Genomic DNA, 20017 nt, shown 5'->3' with positions numbered 1-20017 from the left:
ATCTTTACCATAGTCTACCTCCTTATTCTGTATGGATCCATTTCTCCATACAATTGTGGAAGCAGCTCGTCCAGGATTCTGGTGGGTCTCTCTCCCCATGGGAAAGCTTAAAAAAAGATGGTTAGTGTGATGAGCTTCAACCCCCATTAATGTCTTTGGTCTGAGGGCCACATCTGGTTCTCCTCCTCTCCCTTCCTCAGTATCCATTTCAAATTCCCTTTGCCTTCAGCCATCACCTGAAGTGTTCTTTGTGGCATATCTGGTAGTGTGAGCCAAATCCTCATTCTTCAAGGGTCTGCGCACCTGGTAACCATACCCATCTAAAGTTGAGGTTGCTGCACTTGCCCATTAACATCACAATTATGCAAAGGAGTAATAAGACACACACAAGTGGGTCATCTGTGTTCCACACATATTCCTCCCTGGCCACATTTTGTAACAGTAGCCTCACCTCCTTCTGTTAGTGAGGGTCAATCACCCCTGACAAGATGTTGTCTCATTTTCTTGCCTATTGGTCCCTGGACACAAGGACACCACAGATGGTAGCTGTAGTTCATTGCAACCCTTTCTGTGTCTCTAGGTGAGTGTATACCCCCTTTGGGATCAGGACCTCTAACCCTGCAGACCCAGAGTTTTAGGGACAGAAAGAACAGTCCCCAAGTAGGTCATTCGGAGTGACAGTGAGAGGAGCCCTTAGTTCCTGGATGCATATATCCTTCCTACTGAAAACACAGCATCACATAAAGGTCTTTGACTGAATGAATATACTATGTCGTGGAGAATACTGCCCTCATCCTTGTAAGGGTTGTGAGTGTCTCTGCCTGCAAGAAGCATGAGACACCCATGGAGAATTGTCTCCCAACATACCTCAGATCTCCTTGTCTCCAACCTTCCTGTCTTTTTCCTTTTAGTGTCCTAACCAGAGAGACAGGCTATTTACCACTACCCGTAAGGCTTAAAATATATTCTAACTGTATATTCTACCTTTAGGTCACTTCTTCTACACAAAATGGATGACTGGGTAAACCATCCAAAACACTCTGCCCATTGAGAAGATTTCCCTAACCACTGTCCTTAAAGGCCACTCCTGAGTAAGGCGGTATGCAGCCGCCATCCATTTTGGGCTTGTACTTTACCAACCTAAATCATTCATAACCCAAGACTGGGCTTTCTCCTCCTCCTTCATTTGGTCATTCAAGACCCCCATATAGCCATGGATGTGAACTGATGGAGGGATACTGTATCGCCTGGTGGTTTGAGCTATTTGCTCAAGTATTTTGCTCTTCAAAAGATACTACTAAGAAAATGAAAAGCAAACCATACACTGAAACAAAATATTTACAAAATAAATATCTGATAAAGAACTTGTGTCCAGAATATATAAAGAACTCCAAAAATAAGCAAAGTGACCTAATTTTAAAAATGGACAGAAGACTTGAAAATGTATTTCACCAAAGAGGTTGAGTGAATGGCAAATAAGAACACAAAAGAAATGATCAACATCATCAGTCATTAGGGAAATACAAGTTAAAATCACAACAAGCTGATTTTACACACCTGTTAGAATGACTAAAATTTAAAAGACTGATGATACCAAGTGTTGACAAGGAAGTAGAGCAAACTGGAGCTCTCATACATTGCTGATGGAAACTCAAAGTGATCCAGCCACTTTGGAAATGAGTATGGAAGTTTCTCATAAACTTAAAACATACTCACCATATGACCCAGCAATTCCACCCCTAGACACATACCCAAAAGAAGTGAAAACATATGAGTACCCAAAGACTTGTACATGAGTGTTCATAGTAGCTTTATTGCCACTGGAGACATCCCAAGTGTCCACCAGATGGTGAATGGATACACAAATCGTGACATATCCACAAAATGGGACATATTTTGATCATGATGTTGAGTGAGAGTAAGATCAGGAAGCCTTTTCAGGGGACGTGCACCACAGCTGACTCTTGAGTGACACTCAAAGGAGCTAGAAGAGCATGTGATCTGAATAGAAACTAGTAGAGGTCTTGAGCAGATATATTAATGTCCATTTCTCATTCGTTAGCCCAGGCTTCATATATCTCAGCCCAACATTTTTTAATAACAGCTTCATTAAGATATAATTCACATATTATACAATGTATTTACTTTTAACAGTGCAATTTAATAGTGCTTAGTATATTCACAGAGTTGTGCAACAATCAATTTCAGAACATTTTCATGACCCCCAAAACCAGTCAGTACCCATTAGCAGTCACTCCCCAGTCCCCTGAAAGCTCCCCCAACCCTAGGTAACCAATACCTATTTTCTATTTCTAGGAACTTGCCTATTATGGACATTGCATACAAATGGAGTCATACAATACGTGGCTTTTTTGCATCTAGCTTCTTTCACTTAGCATAATGTTTTCAAGGGTCATCCAATGTTGTAAACACAGCCTAACATTTAATAGTTGCTACAAACTGGTTTCATAATTTTTTTTTTGACTGAAGGATGAGAATGTCATGTTGCAGAAAGGTGGATGCTTAGGGTGTGGCCTCTTGCTGGGGGACACCCTGGCCCTCGCTTGGGCCAGCAGATGCAGAAGCAGAGAGTGTAGGGCCCAGCAGATGGGTGCATGGTCCAGGCAGCTCAGATGCAGGTAAGCATACATGTCATGATGACTTATGATGCCATCTGAGTGCACAAAGCCAGGGTCGGCATCCAGGAAGTGGGCCCGTGAATGGCCAGCCAATGCTACCTGTACCAATTGGCTCACCTGCTGGTTTTTCTCATTGGCCCCTTGGAAGCAAGTCCAACACCATGACCCAGACCTGGGGCTGCCGCTGGTTCATCAGTTGCACGATGGCCATGATGTCACCAGTCACCTGCTCTGCTGTGTGCCCATGGTTGTTGGCACTCACCCAGACCAACTGGTTTCATAATATTTTCTATTTCATTAATTAAATACATATATAGGTTAACATTTTGGGACAGTGAGATATTATTCTGTAATGGAATTGTACCTAATGTAATGTTATGCAACAAACCATCCCAAATCTTAGTGGTGTAAAACCACAACCATTTTATTATCCTAACAGTTTTGTGGGTCAGGCATTTGGACAAGGCACAGCAGGGACAATTCATCTCAATTTATAACGACTAAGGTGGCTCAAAAGGCTGGAGATTACTAGGATAGCTTCAAATAGGCCATATATCTGGAGTAGGCTCGGTGTTACAGGTGTGAGACCTATGCTGACTCAATAATAAAATGGCCCCATGGTTTAATTCTCTGTTGTCACCATCCTGAAGTTCTGAATGAGTTTTGAACAAAGGGCACCACATTTTCATTTACCACTGGGTCCCTCAAATGATGTAGTCAGTCCCCCAGTTCTGGTTGTCAGCCGGCTTCTGCAATTCTTAACTCCTGTCTGCTTGGGCTCAAATGTCAAAGATGGCTTCTTCACTCAGATATTGGTTGCCTGTGTTGGGATGGCTGGAAAAGCTGGGGATGGCCAAGCATCGTTCTCCCTCTCTCTAAGTGGCCTCTCTATGTGGCTAGCTTGGCTTCCTCACAACACAGCAGTTGAGGGGAAATCAGAGAGTTCACACGGTGCCCGACTTCCTCTAGAGTGAGTAGTCTAAGAGCCTGGGGAGAAAAAAGCAAGGATTCTTATGACCTAACTGGGAAATCACAAAACTTCATTTCTATTACATTCTATCGCCAAACAAAGTTACTAAGGCCAGCCCAGATTGAAAGGAAGGGAAATTAATCTCCACTTCTCATTGGAGAGAGGAGTAAAGAATTTGGCTAACATTATCTTTAATATACAGCAGGCTAATATCTGTCTGATACATTCATTTTCAGGGGACAAAATTAGCATTTGTTATAGAAAGAATGCAAAGAGATAGGCCAATGTAATATACAGTTTTTAACATTCAAAATAGGATTATGAAGTAGGGCAATATGCTTGCAAGTCAGACCTTTATGTCTTCCTGAAGAATATGAAGGAGTCGGGCTAGGGCATAAATTATAGACTTTGAAGAATGGAGGGTGGCAAGCTTCCTCCTTCTGTCCCCCAGGGATAGTTGTAAATAGAGAGGAAAGAAGTGAGTGAAATGTCAGTTTCTCTTCTCTCTGATCTTCAGTCTGGAGGAGGAAGGTTCCGTAGACAAGTGAGGGCAATGTGGAAGGCACAGGAGGGTTCTTCGTCCTCCCCCAGCCTTGTCACACTTTCCACCGGAGGTTCTGAGAGGAGGTGCCTTCAAGAGTCCCCTGAACCAAACACACTTGGTAATGTGGTATGGTCAGGCAGAGGGGGGAGCGTAGCGACCCTTGGTTTCTGTGTGGACTCCAGATCTCTTGCCTGCCTGATCCTTGAGCATCACGTTGAGTTCATATGGATTCAAGGAAAATGTCTTCCAAAAGTGTTACAATATGGCACAAGCCACACACATCAACCTCATACATCTGGACATCTTAAGTAAAACTAAGAAGGAGAAAGCTGACTGAGAGGCCAGCTGTTTAAACCAAGACAGACTGAATGTGATTTAAAGTTCTGATTAAATTATTAGACTGGACTGTTTTGAGTCAGATTGAACATTTAATGAACTCTACATAGACTCATATCCTAACTAGTGACAAAGAGTTGGGGGTGAAGGGGAGGAGGGGAGGGAGGGAGGGAAGGAGGGAAAAAAAGTCATTATTTTGGTACATCTGAATTGCAGTGTGAGTTATATTTGGGATTCTGCTACATTACATACCATACCACATAAAACCACAAGGTGGGTTCTTGAGTCATATACAGCTTCAAATATCAAACACAGGGACAGGCTGGGAGGAAAGAGGAAAAAGAGACTGAGTTCAAGCCAGAGGCTTGGGTGTGGGATAAGAAGTAAGCACCTCCAATCAGCATGGAGCTGCCCAGAGCAGGTTGGGGTGAAGGAATGGATCCAGCTATAGTGATCTCTCTCTTCCAAATCAGCCTCCTGAGAAGGAGTTATGGGTGAAGGAAAGAGGAACTTGACAGCATTATCTTAACTCCATCATTCCATCTTATAACCTGACTGTATTAGTTAGATAATTTTTAGGAAAATAAAGAAGAGCCTACTTGACAATTCATTCCTGGGAATATTCTCAGCTTTAGTGTTAATTGTGAAATAAGGTCAGATAACCTTCTGGCAAAAAGCTGACTCAATTATAATAAATAAATAGAAGAGATATGGAAATTAAATTAAACAGGCTTTCATTAAAATAAAGATGCATTGGAGCTGGACAAAACAGCCAGTTTGGAGGGAATTCCAACATCCCCCAGGCTGAGTGTGCAGTATTTCTGCGTGGATGGGAAGGAGGAGAAAGGTGGTTTCCTGATTAAGTCCTCGAATTGGGCAGAAGAGGGGCCCCGGTGCCCAGGTACCCTATTGCTCAGCTGGGAATCACTAAACTAGGAAGGAGATGTGGCAATGAGAAGCTCTTTCAGGTTCTAAAGCTACAATAACTACGGGTGCGCCCTGTTCAACTAGTTGGGAACCCTGCAGAAGGGAATTTTGATATGTGGATTCTCTAAATTAGAGTAAGTGACATCTAAATGGGTTGATTTACACTTGTCTTGTAGGATTCATAAACATCAGCTGGGTGCCTTTTTCCTTTCATAATCATTTGTATTTCATGTGATTTGTATTATCATGCCATCTTTTTACATATAGCATACTCAGGGGAAAATTGTTTTCTAGTTTGCTTAAATATATTGAAACTGTTTTGATACACTGATATGGAGGAGAAAAACCTTTCATTCAAGTATTCATTTATAGGGCACTTAAGTGTAAGTCACTGTTCTGAGTATAGTGGACACTGAGATCAAAGACATCCTCCTGGACCTCAATGCTTCTCCAGGCCAATGTTTTTCTCTTTTCCTGCCTTTATGCAAGGGTAGACACAAGACCATTCCAATTCTTCAAAGCAAGTTAAGACCAGGCTGTAACATATAATCAGACTTTATTAAAGGCTTCAGGATAGTAAAATGGAATTATAATTCAATAAAGGAAAACTTTAAACTGGCTACTAAATGTGACTGTCTCCTGAATGTCACAGGAGACAGTACTCTTACCTACCCACTCTTTTTAGCCCCTGACTTCCCACTACATCTTAGGAGGAGCTTACTCTCCTTAACAGGAATGCCTGAGACCAAGAACATCATCTCCCAGAGCTCAGGCTCCCTGAATCCTCCCAGGCCCGGTGAGAGGAGGAACCGGCCTCCCCCTAGCTCCAGCCTCAGGTTAGCTTCCCAGGAAACATCATAATCTACAGAGAAACAACTCCACCCACAAGGGTGACAACTTCTGGTATTGTTAAGCAGGGCAATTTAGCTCTGCACTGTCTTGAACCTCTCCACTGCTGAACTGCATCTTGACTTCTTTTCTGCAAATCCACATGGCATTTTTCTTTTTTGGCTTTTTATTTTTAGTCATACTTACGGAGGTTTTATAGACATAGAGTAAAATTCACTCATTTTAATGTACAGTTCGATGAGTTTTGACAAACACATAGTCATGTTGCCACCACCACAATCAAGAGGCAGAGTAGTTTCCTCACCCCATCCCCACGTCCTTTTGGAGTCACCCTCCTCACACACTCAGCCCCAGGCAAAGACTGAGCGGTTTTCTGAGTCCACAGTTTTGCCTGTTCCAGAATGCCATATAAATGGAATCATAGAGCACATAGCCTTTAATATCTGATTTCTGTCACTTGGCGTAATGCAGTTGAGAGTCACCCATGTTGTTGAGAGCATCAGAAGTTTGTCTTATTATTGCTGAGTAGTTTTCTACTGTATGAATGTACTACAGTTGATTTATCCACCCACCAGTTGAAGCATTTTTTTCCAGTTTTTGATGATTATGAACAAAGCCACTATAACATGTGCATACAGCTCTTTAAATGAACGTAAGTTTTCATCTGTCTTGGGTAAATATCTAAGAATAGGATTGCTGAGTTGCATAAGCGAACGCTTAACATTATACGCAACAATAAATTATTTTCCCGAGTGGTTGTACCATTTTGCATTCCTACCAACAATGTATGAGAATTCTAACTGGTCTAAATGGTCACCAGCACTACTTGCAATGCCAATTTTTGTGAGGTTTTTAAAATCTTATTCATTCTAATAGATGTATAGATGTACCCATGTGTGGTTTAAATTTTCATTTTCCTAATGACTCATCCTGTTGAGTGTCTTTCATGTGCTTATTTGCCATCCATATCTTTTTGGTGAAATGTCTCTTCAATTCTTTTGCCCATTTATTTATTGAGTTGTTTGCTTTATTACTGGATTTTGAGGATTCTTTGCATATTCTAGATCCAAGTCCTTTATCAGAAATGTGTTTTGCAAATATTTTCTCCCAAGTCTGTACTTTGTCTTTTCATTTTCTTAAATAGTTTCTGTCTTAGCCAGTTCTGGCTGCTGTACAAAATACCATAGACTGGGTGGCTTCAGCAACAGACGTTTATTGCTCACAGGTCTGGAGGCTGCAAGTCCAAATCAGGGCGCCGGCAGATTCGGTTCCTGGTGAGAGCCTCCTCCTGGCATGCAGAGGGCCGCCTTCTCACGACATCCTCGCATGCTGGGGAGAGAGGCAGATCCCACTCTCTGGTTTCTTCTAATAAAGGCACTAATCCCACCATGAGGATCCCACATCATGACCTCCCTAAATCTAATTACCTCTTAAAGGCCCACCTTCAAACACACTGGGGGTTAGGGCTTAGACATGTGCGTTTTGGAGGGGATACCCTTCACTCCACAGCAGTATCTGTCAAAGAGAGTAAGTTCTTAATTTTGGTGAAGTCCAAATTATCAATTTCTCCTTTGTGGACCATACCTTTGGTGTCATATCTAAGAATCTATTCCTAACTCAAGATCACGAAGATTTTCTCTGTTTTCTTCTAGACAATTTATAATTTTAGGTGTTTTTATTTGGGTCTACAATCCATTTTGAGTTGTTATATATGGTGCTAGGTAGAGATCAAGCCTCTTTTTCATATATATATATATTATATATATGTATGTCAAATTGTTCCAGCACCATTTGTTTAAAAAACTCTCTTTTCTCCACTGAATTACCTTTGTAAATTTTCAAAAATTAATCACAAATGTGTAGGTCTATTTCTGGCTGCTCTAGCCTGTTTCAGTGATCTATGTGTATACGCTTTTAACAATATCACACTCTTTTGATTACAGTGGCTTTATCCTAAACCCTGAAATCAAGTGGTATGAATCCTCCAAATTTTCTTTTAAATTGTTTTGATTATTCTAGTCCTTTGCATTTCCAGATAAATTTTAGAATTAGCCTGTCAATTTCTACTTTAAAAAAAGGCTTCTGGTATTTTGATGGGGATTTCATTAAATTTATATAAATCAATTTGAAGAGAATTGACATCTTAACAATATGGAGTCTTCTGATCCATGATCATGGTATTTCTCTCCCTTTATTTAAATCTTCTTTAACTTCCCTCAGTAACATTTAATAGTTTTCAGTGTACAGATCTTACACATCTTTTGCTAATTTTATCCTTAAGTATTTTATATACCCTAAAATTCAATTTCTGATTGTTCATTACTAGTATATAACTGATTTTTTATATTGACCTTGAATCCTATGAACTTGCTAAACTCACTTATCTGTTCTAATAGCTTTTTTGTGGATTCGTTAGGATTGTCTGTGAATAAAGACTGTTACTTCTTCCTTTCCAATTTAACATTTATTGATTTTATTGGTTGCATTAGATAGAAGCTCCAGCAATACGATGACTAAAGGTGCTGAGAGTGGGTATCCTTGCTTCTCTCAAATTTTAGTCTTTCACCACTGTATTAGTTTGCTCGGGCTGCCATAACAAAGTGCCACAGACTAGGCAGCTTAAACAACAGAAATTTATTTCCTCACAATGCTGGTGTCTAGAAGTCTAGGATCAAGATTTCAGTGACTGGTTTTTTCTGAGGCCTCCCTTCTTGGCTTGCAGATGGCTGCCTTTTCCCAGTGTCTGCACATGGTCTTCCCTCTGTGTCTGTGTCCTAATGCCCCGTCTTTCAGGATATCACTCTAATGACCTCATTTTAACTTAATTACTTCTTTGTAGACCGTATCCTCAAATACAGTCACATTCTGAGGTGTTCAGGGTCAGGACTTGGACATATGAATTTTCTGAGGAGGGTGAGGGGTCACGATTCAGCCCATAACAATTAAACATGATGTCAGCTGTAGGTCTCTGTAGATGCCCCATGTCAGGCTGTTAAAATTCTTTTATTTCTACTGTGCTTAAACTTTTTTTTAATGGATGAGTGCTAAATTTTGCCGAATTTTATCTGCATCTATTAAGATGATTATCTGCTTCCTTTTCCATCTGTTAATATGATGAATTACACTGATTGTTTCAAATTTTAAGCCAATCCTGTATTTCTGGGACTAACACATTCAATCATGATACAGTATCCTTTTTATATGTTGCCAATTTTTACTTGGGAAAATATTACAGAATATCTTTGTGGTGCACAATGCACTGAAGGATTTGTTTGTGGGTGGAAGAGATGCTATAACAAAGCTTAATCAATCTTCATTTACTATAACATACACAACAAGCATATTACTTCCAAATATGTAGACAAGTAGACAGAAGAGTTCAAACAATTAAAAGTGATTGGAAGCAGGACTAGAGGGCACGGTTGTTCCTGTTGCAGTTTTTGTACCACCTGACTTTTTAAATTCGTTCGTTTTTAGTTTAATTCCAACTCTGATTCAGGTGGGATTTTCTGTTGGCGCGTGGTGTGCAAAACAACTGGAACAGTGTGTTTTTCCTCGGAATCGGTAACTAACTCCCACCAGAATTCATTGATCAGTCCTTATTCTTTCCCCATGACTTGTGAACACTTGTTATTTATTCTAGAATATTTCTACACTATCTGTCCTGGCCCTGGTACCACACCGATTTGAGCTACAGTGAGAATGAGTTTACAGTGGTGGAGAAGCTCATTCAAAGAAAAAAGAATAGGATGTGCAAAGGCAGAGAGGCTTATAAAAGCAAGTGGCTGGTAAATGCACGGCTGGGAGGAATCTGAGAGTAGATGATAACGACTGCTAGAAGCGCTACAGTAAGTGTCATTAGTTAAAAGAAACCCCATGACTCGCCCTCCTCCGGGAGGAAACATGACGCTTCCCAAGCTGAACCCCCAGGGGAGGCAGAGGCAGCACGCGCGGAGCTTCATTCGAGACCAAGCGGCTCCCCCTTTGATTTCGGGCGCCCGCGCCGGCGCAGCCGGAGATTGGCGGGGGCCCGGGGCGGGGCGAACGCCACTTCCGGCTGCGGCCGCCGGGTCCTGGCGCGCGATGACGGCCAGAGCGGCAGCGCGGGGGCGGCGGCCTGGCGTCGGGGTGGGAGTGGTGGTGACTAGCAGCAGCCATCCTCGTTGTGTCCTCCTGGGCAAGAGGAAAGGGTCGTTTGGAGCCGGCACTTTCCAGCTTCCTGGGGGTCATTTGGAGTTCGGGTGAGCAGCCGCCCGGGGACAGCAGCGCACGCACGGACGGAGCTGCGCTGTGCATGCGTGCGTCCGGCCGTGCGTGCGCGGCGACGCCGCGTCGTTTCTTGCGCGCGCCTATGTTCTCCGCTCGGGCGCCTGCGCGGGGAGGGGCGCTGAGCTAGGTGAGGGTGGAAGGTGGAAGTTCTCCGTTGTATGGGGCTGCTTTAGCTCGGGCCCGTCAGCTCTGCTCCTGCTTGGCCGCGGCTGGGCGTTGGTTTCTGAGATGTTTTTTACTTGGTATTTATGCATAAGAGATGTTAAGCGGGTGTTTATAATCCTCCAGCAGTCCAGTTTTGTCAGTTAAGACGTTTGCACGGTTTGCCTGTGGTTTAAACGTACACATAGGTTTGCTGTTTCCAGCCTGCGTGGGTGTGGTTGCACGTGAAACTCTTTAGGCCTCAGTTTCCCCATATTTAAAACGAGGAGGTTGGACGAAGTAGTGTGTAAGGTCCCTCTCTGCTTTGGCGTCTGTGATTTGGTGATGTATCAGACCGGCAGAGAAGGTTGCATGATGGAGTCACTTGTACACAAGGGTGAAGAAAGCCTGGGGCTGTGCATTCTGAAGTGAGAAGGTTAAAGTCAACAGCAGATAAAGGGCATCTAGAGCGTTCAGACACTGCACATGTGTTTGCTTAAGTATAAAAAGTTTCAAACATACGTAAAAGTAGAGAAAATGGCCATTGAATCCTCGTGTACCCGTCGCTTAGCTTGTTCTCCGTTCTTTACTGCTCCTCTCCCCACAACAGACGTATATACACACAGCTCTTGTTTTCTAGACTATTTGAAAGGAAAATTCAGATATCCTATTATACCACCCCTAAATAGTTAAGTATGTATCTTTAATAGGCATTAGAAAACATCCACAATACTATTTTCACACGTTAACAAAAATTTTTTTTTTTTTTTGCTGAGGACGATTTGTCCTGAGCTAACGTCTATTGCCAATCATACTATTTTTTTAATGTTAAATAATTTATTATGTATCATAGGATCTTCTAACTGAATAAAAATATATATTATAGAACTGCTTCCTGGATGATATAATTACACAAATTATTCTTCAAATCATTTGGATAATTTCCAAATAATTCATTGATTTTAGAGGGGTTCCCCCATGATTATTTGTTTCTTGTGACTGTTTCTAGGTGCATGATGCTCTGTTTCTTCCATAGTTTAACATAGGGAACAGCAACAACTTTGCCAACAAACTTCCTATTAAATCGGTAGTCATTAGGTTGCTTGTGAACTAATCACTATGGATTTTATCTTGACATAATCAATACTGGTTTGGGGGCTTTTTTTCAATCTTACTCTTTTTTTGCTTTAGGAAGATTGGCCCTGAGCTAACATCTGTGCCAGTCTTCCTCTATTTTGTATGTGGGTCGCTGCCACAGCATGGCTGATGAGTGGTGTAGGTCCTCACCTGGAATCCAAACTTGCCAACCCTAGGCACTGAACCTAACCGCTATGCCATGGGGCCAGCCCCCAAAATAATTCTTTAACAACATCTGACACTCAGTTTGTACTGTTTTCCCCAATTGTCTTGAAAATGTCTTTTTACTGTTTTTGAACCAATCGAGATCAAAGGAAGGGCACATATTGCCTGTGGTTGATCAATTTTTTCTAGTCTCGATCTAACAGTAACCCCCTCCTTTTTTTTCCCGTGCTGTGTTGAAGAATAGGGGTCATTTGAAGGCTATCTTATGTTTTGACTATATTCTTCTAATCCACCCATTTCTTATTAAGTGCTAGTTAGAAGTAGAGGCTTGATCCTAGTGCCTTTTAATCAGACTTTATAAAATATAGAATTCTTATGATCTTTTAGCACATGGAATTTTTTTAATGGTCTTCAGAATTTTAAAAGGCATCAATAAATGTATCATTTTTAGATAACTAAGATAAGCCATCAGTTAATAAACAATAAAATTTCTAGATTAAGAATCCAATTGCCCAGACCGGCTCACCATATTATACTTTTTTCAGTTATTGGTGGGCATTAGCCAAACTTATCACAAACTAAGCACTATTTAGAAAGTACAGTTACTAGAGCAATAGCTAGAGACAGCTGTCTTAACAATTAACACGAGAAAGTATTGGAGTTTTGACTCAGATATAGAATAATAGCCAAAATTGAACTTGAATGAGCTTTTTCCTACGTGCTGGAGATTATGCTAAGCTCTTCACGGGTGTGCTTTCACTTTTTGTACCTGGTGTGCTGAGCAGGCTGCATTTGACGGGAAACAAAAGGAAATGGCTTTATAGGCTCCTTCCATTGTCTTCAAACAGGATTTGTCTTTCCCTTCTCTGTTGCCCTGTGACATTTCCTGCAAATTCTGTTGTTTCCCTGTCACGTGATTATAAAAATAAATCACATTTGGGTCATTATGATCCACTTCCAAGCATTTCCCTCTCGCCTGTAGTGGGGAAAGGAGGTGGGCCATTGAATTGCTCTTTCTCCACCTCCTCCTCTTCTCACTGTTTCTGCTCTCCTTCCTTCCCCAATGTGCTTTTCCATGACTAGTGCTGCTGTGACCCATCCATTGGTGCCCTCTGGGTGCGGGGTTCATCTGTGTGCTCTCTTTCTCAGGGTATGTTTGTCGGTTGTTTGGAAGACCTGCAAGGCTTTCTGCACTGCACAGTTCCCTTCCAAAGGTGGCTGACCTCCCTCCCCTAGCTCTTGCATTTAGCATAGCATCCTACTTTTTTTTTTTTCTGTAGGGTCCCCAGCAATCTCTTGTAGCATCTGCTTGGCCCAAAGGAAATTCACAATGGGAATATTGCTTTCACTGCTGCCCTTTTTCCTTGCACAGCCATCGTGGCTGCTCTAGCCAATCTCCTGTCTTCCAAATTCCCAAAGTGGGAATAAGCATCAGTCTCTGTATTCACATGCATCCCTAAACACCAAGCAACGCGTTTCAGACTTACCAAGAGCTCTCACCCTCCTACCAGCTCTGCTCTGATGCATCAGGGTAGACCTGTGAGTTTCCGCTCAGGGTGTCTTTAGCAGAAGAGTGACACATCAGTATCTCCTTCTTGGGGGGTCACACCCCATCTCTATGACTAATTCCCTTGCAGGACTCCTTACTTGGTTTGGGGGTAGAGTTGGCCCCTCATCAGGAGGAAGGGAGTCATGTCTACTAGACTGAAAACTGACAACTTACCCTCCCTAACAAAGATCTCCTGTCTTTCTTATGAAGACTGGGGAGGGGAGGCTCAAAAGTCCACTTTGGCTTTCCTTAGCTGACCCTTGAGTTTAGATGGCATCTGTTTGCTCTCTTGCTATACTCTTTAGAATTCAGAGGCACTTATTGCCTATTGTCCTCAATTTTGAGGCTTAAACTAAACTTCTGAGACTACAGGAAAAGACATCATCCGTTTCTTGATAGACTTGGAACTCAAACCTCGGTCGAGTTGACACCCAAGCCTGTGCTCTTAACTGATACGCTAAACTGCCTCCTGGTTGCATTGTGCTCCCAGGCCTGTGAACTAGTGCAGAATTGGCCAAATGTTCATTTTTTTTGTTCAATCTGAAGTCCTTTTGGTCTTCAGATAACTAGGTACAGGATAAACAGAGTGTTGAAGACAGGGTTGTTGATTTATTGTTTTAAAACATGAGCCAATTACAGTTCTTTTTGCGTTATACTAGAAATTTCTAGCCAAGAAGTTCGTGGCAAAAAAAAAAGTTTACCTAAATAGAATTGAATATAATGAATGATGTGTTTCTGTTTTCCAGTGAAAGCTGGGAGGAATGTGCTCAAAGGGAAACCTGGGAAGAAGCAGCTCTTCATCTGAAAAATGTTCGCTTTGCCTCGGTTGTGAATTCTTTCGTTGAGGAAGAGAATTACCATTATGTCACTATACTAATGAAAGGAGAGGTGGATGTGACTCAGGATTCAGAACCAAAAAATGTAGAGCCTGAGAAGAATGAAAGTAAGGGAATTATATATAATATGCATTTTCTCTGAGGGGAGCATATCGTCTGAAGCAGTATTACATTATGTCACCACATGAAGAGGATTAGATTCTCTGCCTATAGAAATGTACATATACTTAAATCCTGGAGACAAAGGACACAGCAGAAAGAGAACTGGCTGTGGGGCCAGACCACCTGGCTTACGTCCTGGTGCTTCCACTTAGAGGTCTGTAACCCTGGGCAAGTTATTTACCATCTCTGGGCCTCTTTCCATCTGTGGTAATAGTAACCACCTCAGATGGGTTGATATAAGGATAATATGGGTTAACCCACATAAACAACCTAGTGAACACAGTAAGTACTCAGTGTAAATATTAGTTTTATTTTTAGTGTTTAATTTTGTTTCACACTTGGTTTTTAAAGAAAACATTTGATGAGCCTTCCTCAGTTTTCTCACCTGTACAAGAGAGGCAATAAATTCCTTTTTTAGAGAATGACTAATCTAACAAAACAATGACCTGTTACCTTCCAGGTTGAATTGAGTGCTCCGAAAGCTTTAATGGCAGTAACTGCTATCATCTACTGCATGCTAAGCATTGTTTTAAGGGCTTTGCATGTATCATCTCTCTTCAAATTTCATAAAACTCCATGAGAAAAGGAACTAAAGAGAAAAATATCAAACTTGCTGAGTATATTATTTGCTATATGAGGGCTTATCCCAGTGATCTCGTGTGCTGGCCCTTCCCTCTCAACATTTAATTTCTCCTCCAATATGGAAGAATCTTTTCATTTAACAAATACTTCTTGAGTACTGTGTGTCAGACACTGTTCCAGGCACTAAAGAATCAGTGGTGTATGGAACAAAGTCCCTGCCCTCCTGGACTTTACATTTTATTGGGGAGAAAGGCAACAAATTAGCAAATATTTTATGATAGCAATGGTAAGGAATAAGAATAAAAATAAGCTGTGTAAGGATAGTGGTACATGGGTGCTGTGGTCAGGGCAGGTTTCTGACAAGGGGACATATATGCAGAGGCCTGGAGGAAGTGATATTTCTAGAATGAATAAATCACATCTAGAGTGTTTTACAGATTGATTTGCTTGAATGAACAGAAGGGCGTGTTCCACCTGAAGGCCTGTTGAGTCATAAGAGATTTTTTATAAAATAAGTAACTACTTGGAAACATCTAAAATGAGCTAGTAAAATGTGAGCTGTTTTTACTCACAACACTCTGACACAAATGTGTGGGTTTTCTGCTCACACCAAATAGTTCTCCAACTCCCCAGACAGCAGCAGTGCCCTACAATCAGTTCAGTCCTGGAGTTAGCGTCAGATTCCAACACTTCAAGAGCTCAGTCCCACAAGACTGCCCCCACTTCAAACGCCAGTCTCAAGTCCTGGCCTCCTGTACTTCTGACCACCAGGCTATCGGGGGTCCCCACAATCCCCTCCTCAGGTTCATCCATTTGCTAGAATGGCCCAGAGAACTCAGAAAAATACTATGTTACCAGTTTATTAGAAAGAATACAACTCAGGAGCAGCCAGTGGAAGAGATGCACAGGGCAAGGTATGGGGCAGGGTTATGGAGCTATCTCACTCTCTCCAGCCTGCCACCCTCCCAGCGCCTCACTGTGTTCAACTCCAAAGTTCTCCGAACCCAGTTGTGTAGGGTTTTTATGGAGCTTCCTGTGTAATGGAGGTTCCCGTGATTGATTAAATCATTGTCCGCTGGCGATTAAGTCAATCTCCAGCCCCTCTCCCCTCCCCTAAGGTGGGGAGGTGGGGCTGAAAGTGCCAACCCTAAAAGTTCCAAGTTAGTGTTTCTGGTCACCCTGCCCCATCCTGAAGCTATCTAGGGGCCCCCCAGCCACCTGTTGTCATATTAGCATAAACTCAGGTGTGGTTAAAGAGGGCTTGTTCTGGATAATAAAAGATGCTTCTCTCAGCCCTATCACTGGGGAAATTACCAAAGTTTTAGGAACTCTGCTGGGAAAGCAAGATAAAGACCAAATATATATGTCTTAGTTCACAATATCACAGAAAGAAACACCCAAAAATTATCCAAAGGCCTTCAGTTGTCCTAGGGTACAAATAAAATTATTCAGGCCTCAAGAAGTGGAAGGCAGAAGAGGTAGATAAGAACTGTGCCAGGTTCATTGGGGGAGTTTTCTACAAGTCTGTCCTGTCTCTCTCATCCCTAATTATCCAGAAAAAATGAGGACTAGGAGAGAGGAGAGCCCAGGACAATAACGATGGAAAAATCAATAGTTTTGACATTCCGAAGCTGGGGGGAGGAGCAGCTGATTGCTTGGCATTTTAATATTAAATTGAAGTTTAGATATGCATATTTCCATTTCAATACTTTTTGTAGGACTCAATTTACTTTTTTCTTTCCGAAGCAAAATATATTACATATAACTGAATTTTTTTTAATTTAGTTTTGAGATATAATTTATTCTGGTAATAAGCACAGATTGTTGTTATTTTAAAATAGAGCCCTAAACTTGAAAGGAATGAACACATCCTTATTTTTATCTTTTCTTCGGGCAAAAAAAATCTGAGACTAGGTAAGACAAATATGATGAAATAGTTAAGTTTTTTGTACTTAGTCCCCTTCACAAGAAGCAAGGAATAGAGAAGGTGCTGAGGAGAAAAGAACAGAGTCACTGACTGGACCACGGGCTTTCACAGTCTCACTCGCCGAGCGGGCCCTTTGTTTCTTCAGAGCTCCTGCCCTGCCTAGTCTCTGGAGGGATTTGAGCTGGTGAACTCTGGCGCACATCACAACTTCTCATCTTGCTCTTCTGAGCTGCAGGCCTGTGTTTCTAGTTATCCCGTAATATTCACAAGGCACCTCACATTCAGCTCAGCAATTCAGCTTCAGACCGTACTTACTATTTTCCTTTACTGAACTTTGAATACATAAGGACCAGAAATTTTGGCTTCTTCATCTTTGACTCGCCCCTGCCTGACACTGTGCCTGGCTCGTAATCAGTGTTCGGAAGATGTTGAAGGAAGAACGCTTCCAGGGAATGAATATACCAGCAAACCTCTTGCTGTGAGCTTCTCAAATGTGGTACCTACATTGGCCTGCTTTTCAATAACTTCTAAAAGGTCCTTATTCAGCTTTCTGAAGTTCTTCTAAAAGGTTATTACCCTGCTTTATGAAGTTCTTTATTAGAGTTTTTGTTACTATATTATTGTATATATTGTTTTTACCTCCTGGAATATAGTAGTTTTGAGTAGTTTTTACATGCTTTGTGATTTTTTAATTCATTTATGTAACTTTTTTTGTTTGCCTACCTTCGCTCTGTTGACCCTCTGACGTTGCTAGTCATCTCACATCAAGCAGTGTGATTTTACAAAGCCCAAGGTTAAAGCCCCAAGTCAGATTTGATCAGAAACACTTGTTCCTCTCTATCTCTTAGAAACAGTGTAGCAGGAATTATTTTCACTTTTTTCCCAGTTGGAGCCCTTGCTGGTAACCACCTGCAGCCTGGCCAAGATGCAACGGCTCGGTGGGGCTTTGTTTTACTTATAGTATAGAGATGCCGTCTCTGTCCCATGTTCATCAGGTCCTGGATCTGGATAGCTGCTTCAGTTTACTAGTTACTGCATCTTTCCTCCCACCATCTGATTATAATGAGGGGGATCATCCGGATGCTTCATATTCTAGGAGACGGGGGATAAACTTTACAGACAGCTCTTGAGATTCAGTTAATTCAGCATCTTGCAGCACACTGTTGGGCAATCTGTCTCTCTCTGTCTCTCTCTCTCTTTCTCACTCTCTCACTCTGTTAGCACATGGCAATAGTTGCTGATCACCCCTTCCTGAACTTGTTCCAATTTCATGGATTCTTTGTCCCCTGCCTTCCCAGAATGAAACTACATGCCTGTATTTTATAGGCAGAGAAATAATGGAAGAAACAGTCCTCACACATAGGTATTGATTATGTGTAATCATAAAGAAACATTTAGAACATGGAGTATATGTCTTAATATAGTATTTATATGTTCACCTGTCATGAGCATCTCAGCTTTCGTGTTGTTTACATTTAAATCATCCAAAAAAATACTATTGCCTAGAATATTTTTCTAGGATTTCATGTATTTTACAACTAATAGGCTGTTAAATCTTTCTTGTGTCAGTGGATTTTGTTTACATCAGTTCCTCCATATTTGTCATTCTATCTAAAATATACCACAGCACAGAGAATATTTTTTATTCTCTGCACAGCTTCCATTACTTATTTAAGAGATAGAGGTTAGCTTAGAAATTTTATAACCTACCTAGTTTTATAGGTGAGGAAACTGGTTTATTTTACTGTAGTGTAACCTGCTGTATATAAAGTTCTGTGTGTTTTGTTTAGCCAAATATTTAAATCAAAATTTAATGGTACTAAATCTGGGTTTTGCCACAAGGTTGCTGCTGTAAACTTGGCTTCATGTTCAAACAACAGCATGCGTTAAACCATCACTGTTCTCTTCTTAAGATCATTATTCTAAACGGTAATTCTGTTTATATAGCTGAGCTAATGCATAGCATCACTGTTGTGCTTGATTTTATTAACAGCAAATCATTTTTAAATTTATTTCATTTTTTTTAAGTATAGGTTAACTTGCCAAAATAAATATCCTTTGTTTCCTTTCAGCTAAATAAATGGACTTGGTGTCTTTCTGTTCTAGGTTGGGAGTGGGTTCCTTGGGAGGAATTTCCTCCCCTGGACCAACTTTTCTGGGCACTGCGTTGTTTAAAGGAACAAGGCTACGATCCATTTAAAGAAGACTTGAATCATCTGGTAGGATACAAAGGAAATCATCTCTGGTGAACAAGAAAATTCCCTGATTTCCCTAAAAAAAAAACAAAATAACGTCTGGTTAGAGAATGAAAAATATTTACATTTCGGAACAACTCCACTTTATCTGAAAAGTTCCGTATGACTGCCAGTGTGTTTGCACTCTCTTAATATATCCACCACCTTTTCAGCTCGCACTTGTGAAAAATTTTCTGGGATTTTGTCATGAATTGTACTTCAGACTGAGAAAATGTGATAAATGGTGATACTGTGGTAATTCCGCTTTCTGTATTTCTCTGTGATATTGACTGCAGTTTGTCATTGGCAGCGTGCATGGAGTTGGGTGCAATAGACTGCCTTTGTGTTTCAGTTGAAACAAAGATCCTGACTGAAATGCTAACGCCTGTTGCCTGTTGCAGAATTTATCATGTTTGTTGGTTTTCCTCTTCTGTTTTATTTAAAACAAAAATTTTTCGGTAATATATTGTGACAGTCCTTGCAACTAGAGCGAACAGGACAGATCATTAGGGTATATTTTCCAGATTTCTGATCGAGAACCTAAACCAAGAAAAGTGAGACACACAGTCTCGGTTCTGTATCTCATCCTTAAGAGGCCATGTTGGGTTTCTTACCTAATCTCTATCAGATCCAGCTTCCTTATATGTAAAATGAGATTAGACTAGGGCACTGGTTCTCAAAGTGTGGTCTGAGGTTTTTTGTTATGGGTTTTTGTTATTTGTAAATGAATTAATAAAAGAGTTCTTGAAA

The 20017-nt window shown here is 41.2% G+C and overlaps 1 protein-coding gene across 1 annotated transcript; it reads left to right on the top strand.

Annotated features, from left to right (window-relative positions):
• The first annotated feature begins 10295 nt into the window (after positions 1–10295).
• Positions 10296–20017, top strand: NUDT15 (nudix hydrolase 15). The gene is made up of 3 exons (XM_014838915.3): positions 10296–10506; positions 14273–14469; positions 19140–20017. The coding sequence occupies exons 1-3, from the start codon at positions 10349–10351 to the stop codon at positions 19280–19282; spliced, it is 498 nt and encodes a 165-aa protein (XP_014694401.2). The 5' UTR covers positions 10296–10348; the 3' UTR covers positions 19283–20017.

The sequence above is a fragment of the Equus asinus genome, chromosome 11, assembly GCF_041296235.1.
Source record: "Equus asinus isolate D_3611 breed Donkey chromosome 11, EquAss-T2T_v2, whole genome shotgun sequence".
Classification (NCBI taxonomy): Eukaryota; Metazoa; Chordata; class Mammalia; order Perissodactyla; family Equidae; genus Equus; species Equus asinus.
Note: the sequence above shows the minus strand (reverse complement) of the source record. Positions and strands in the feature narration are given on the sequence as shown.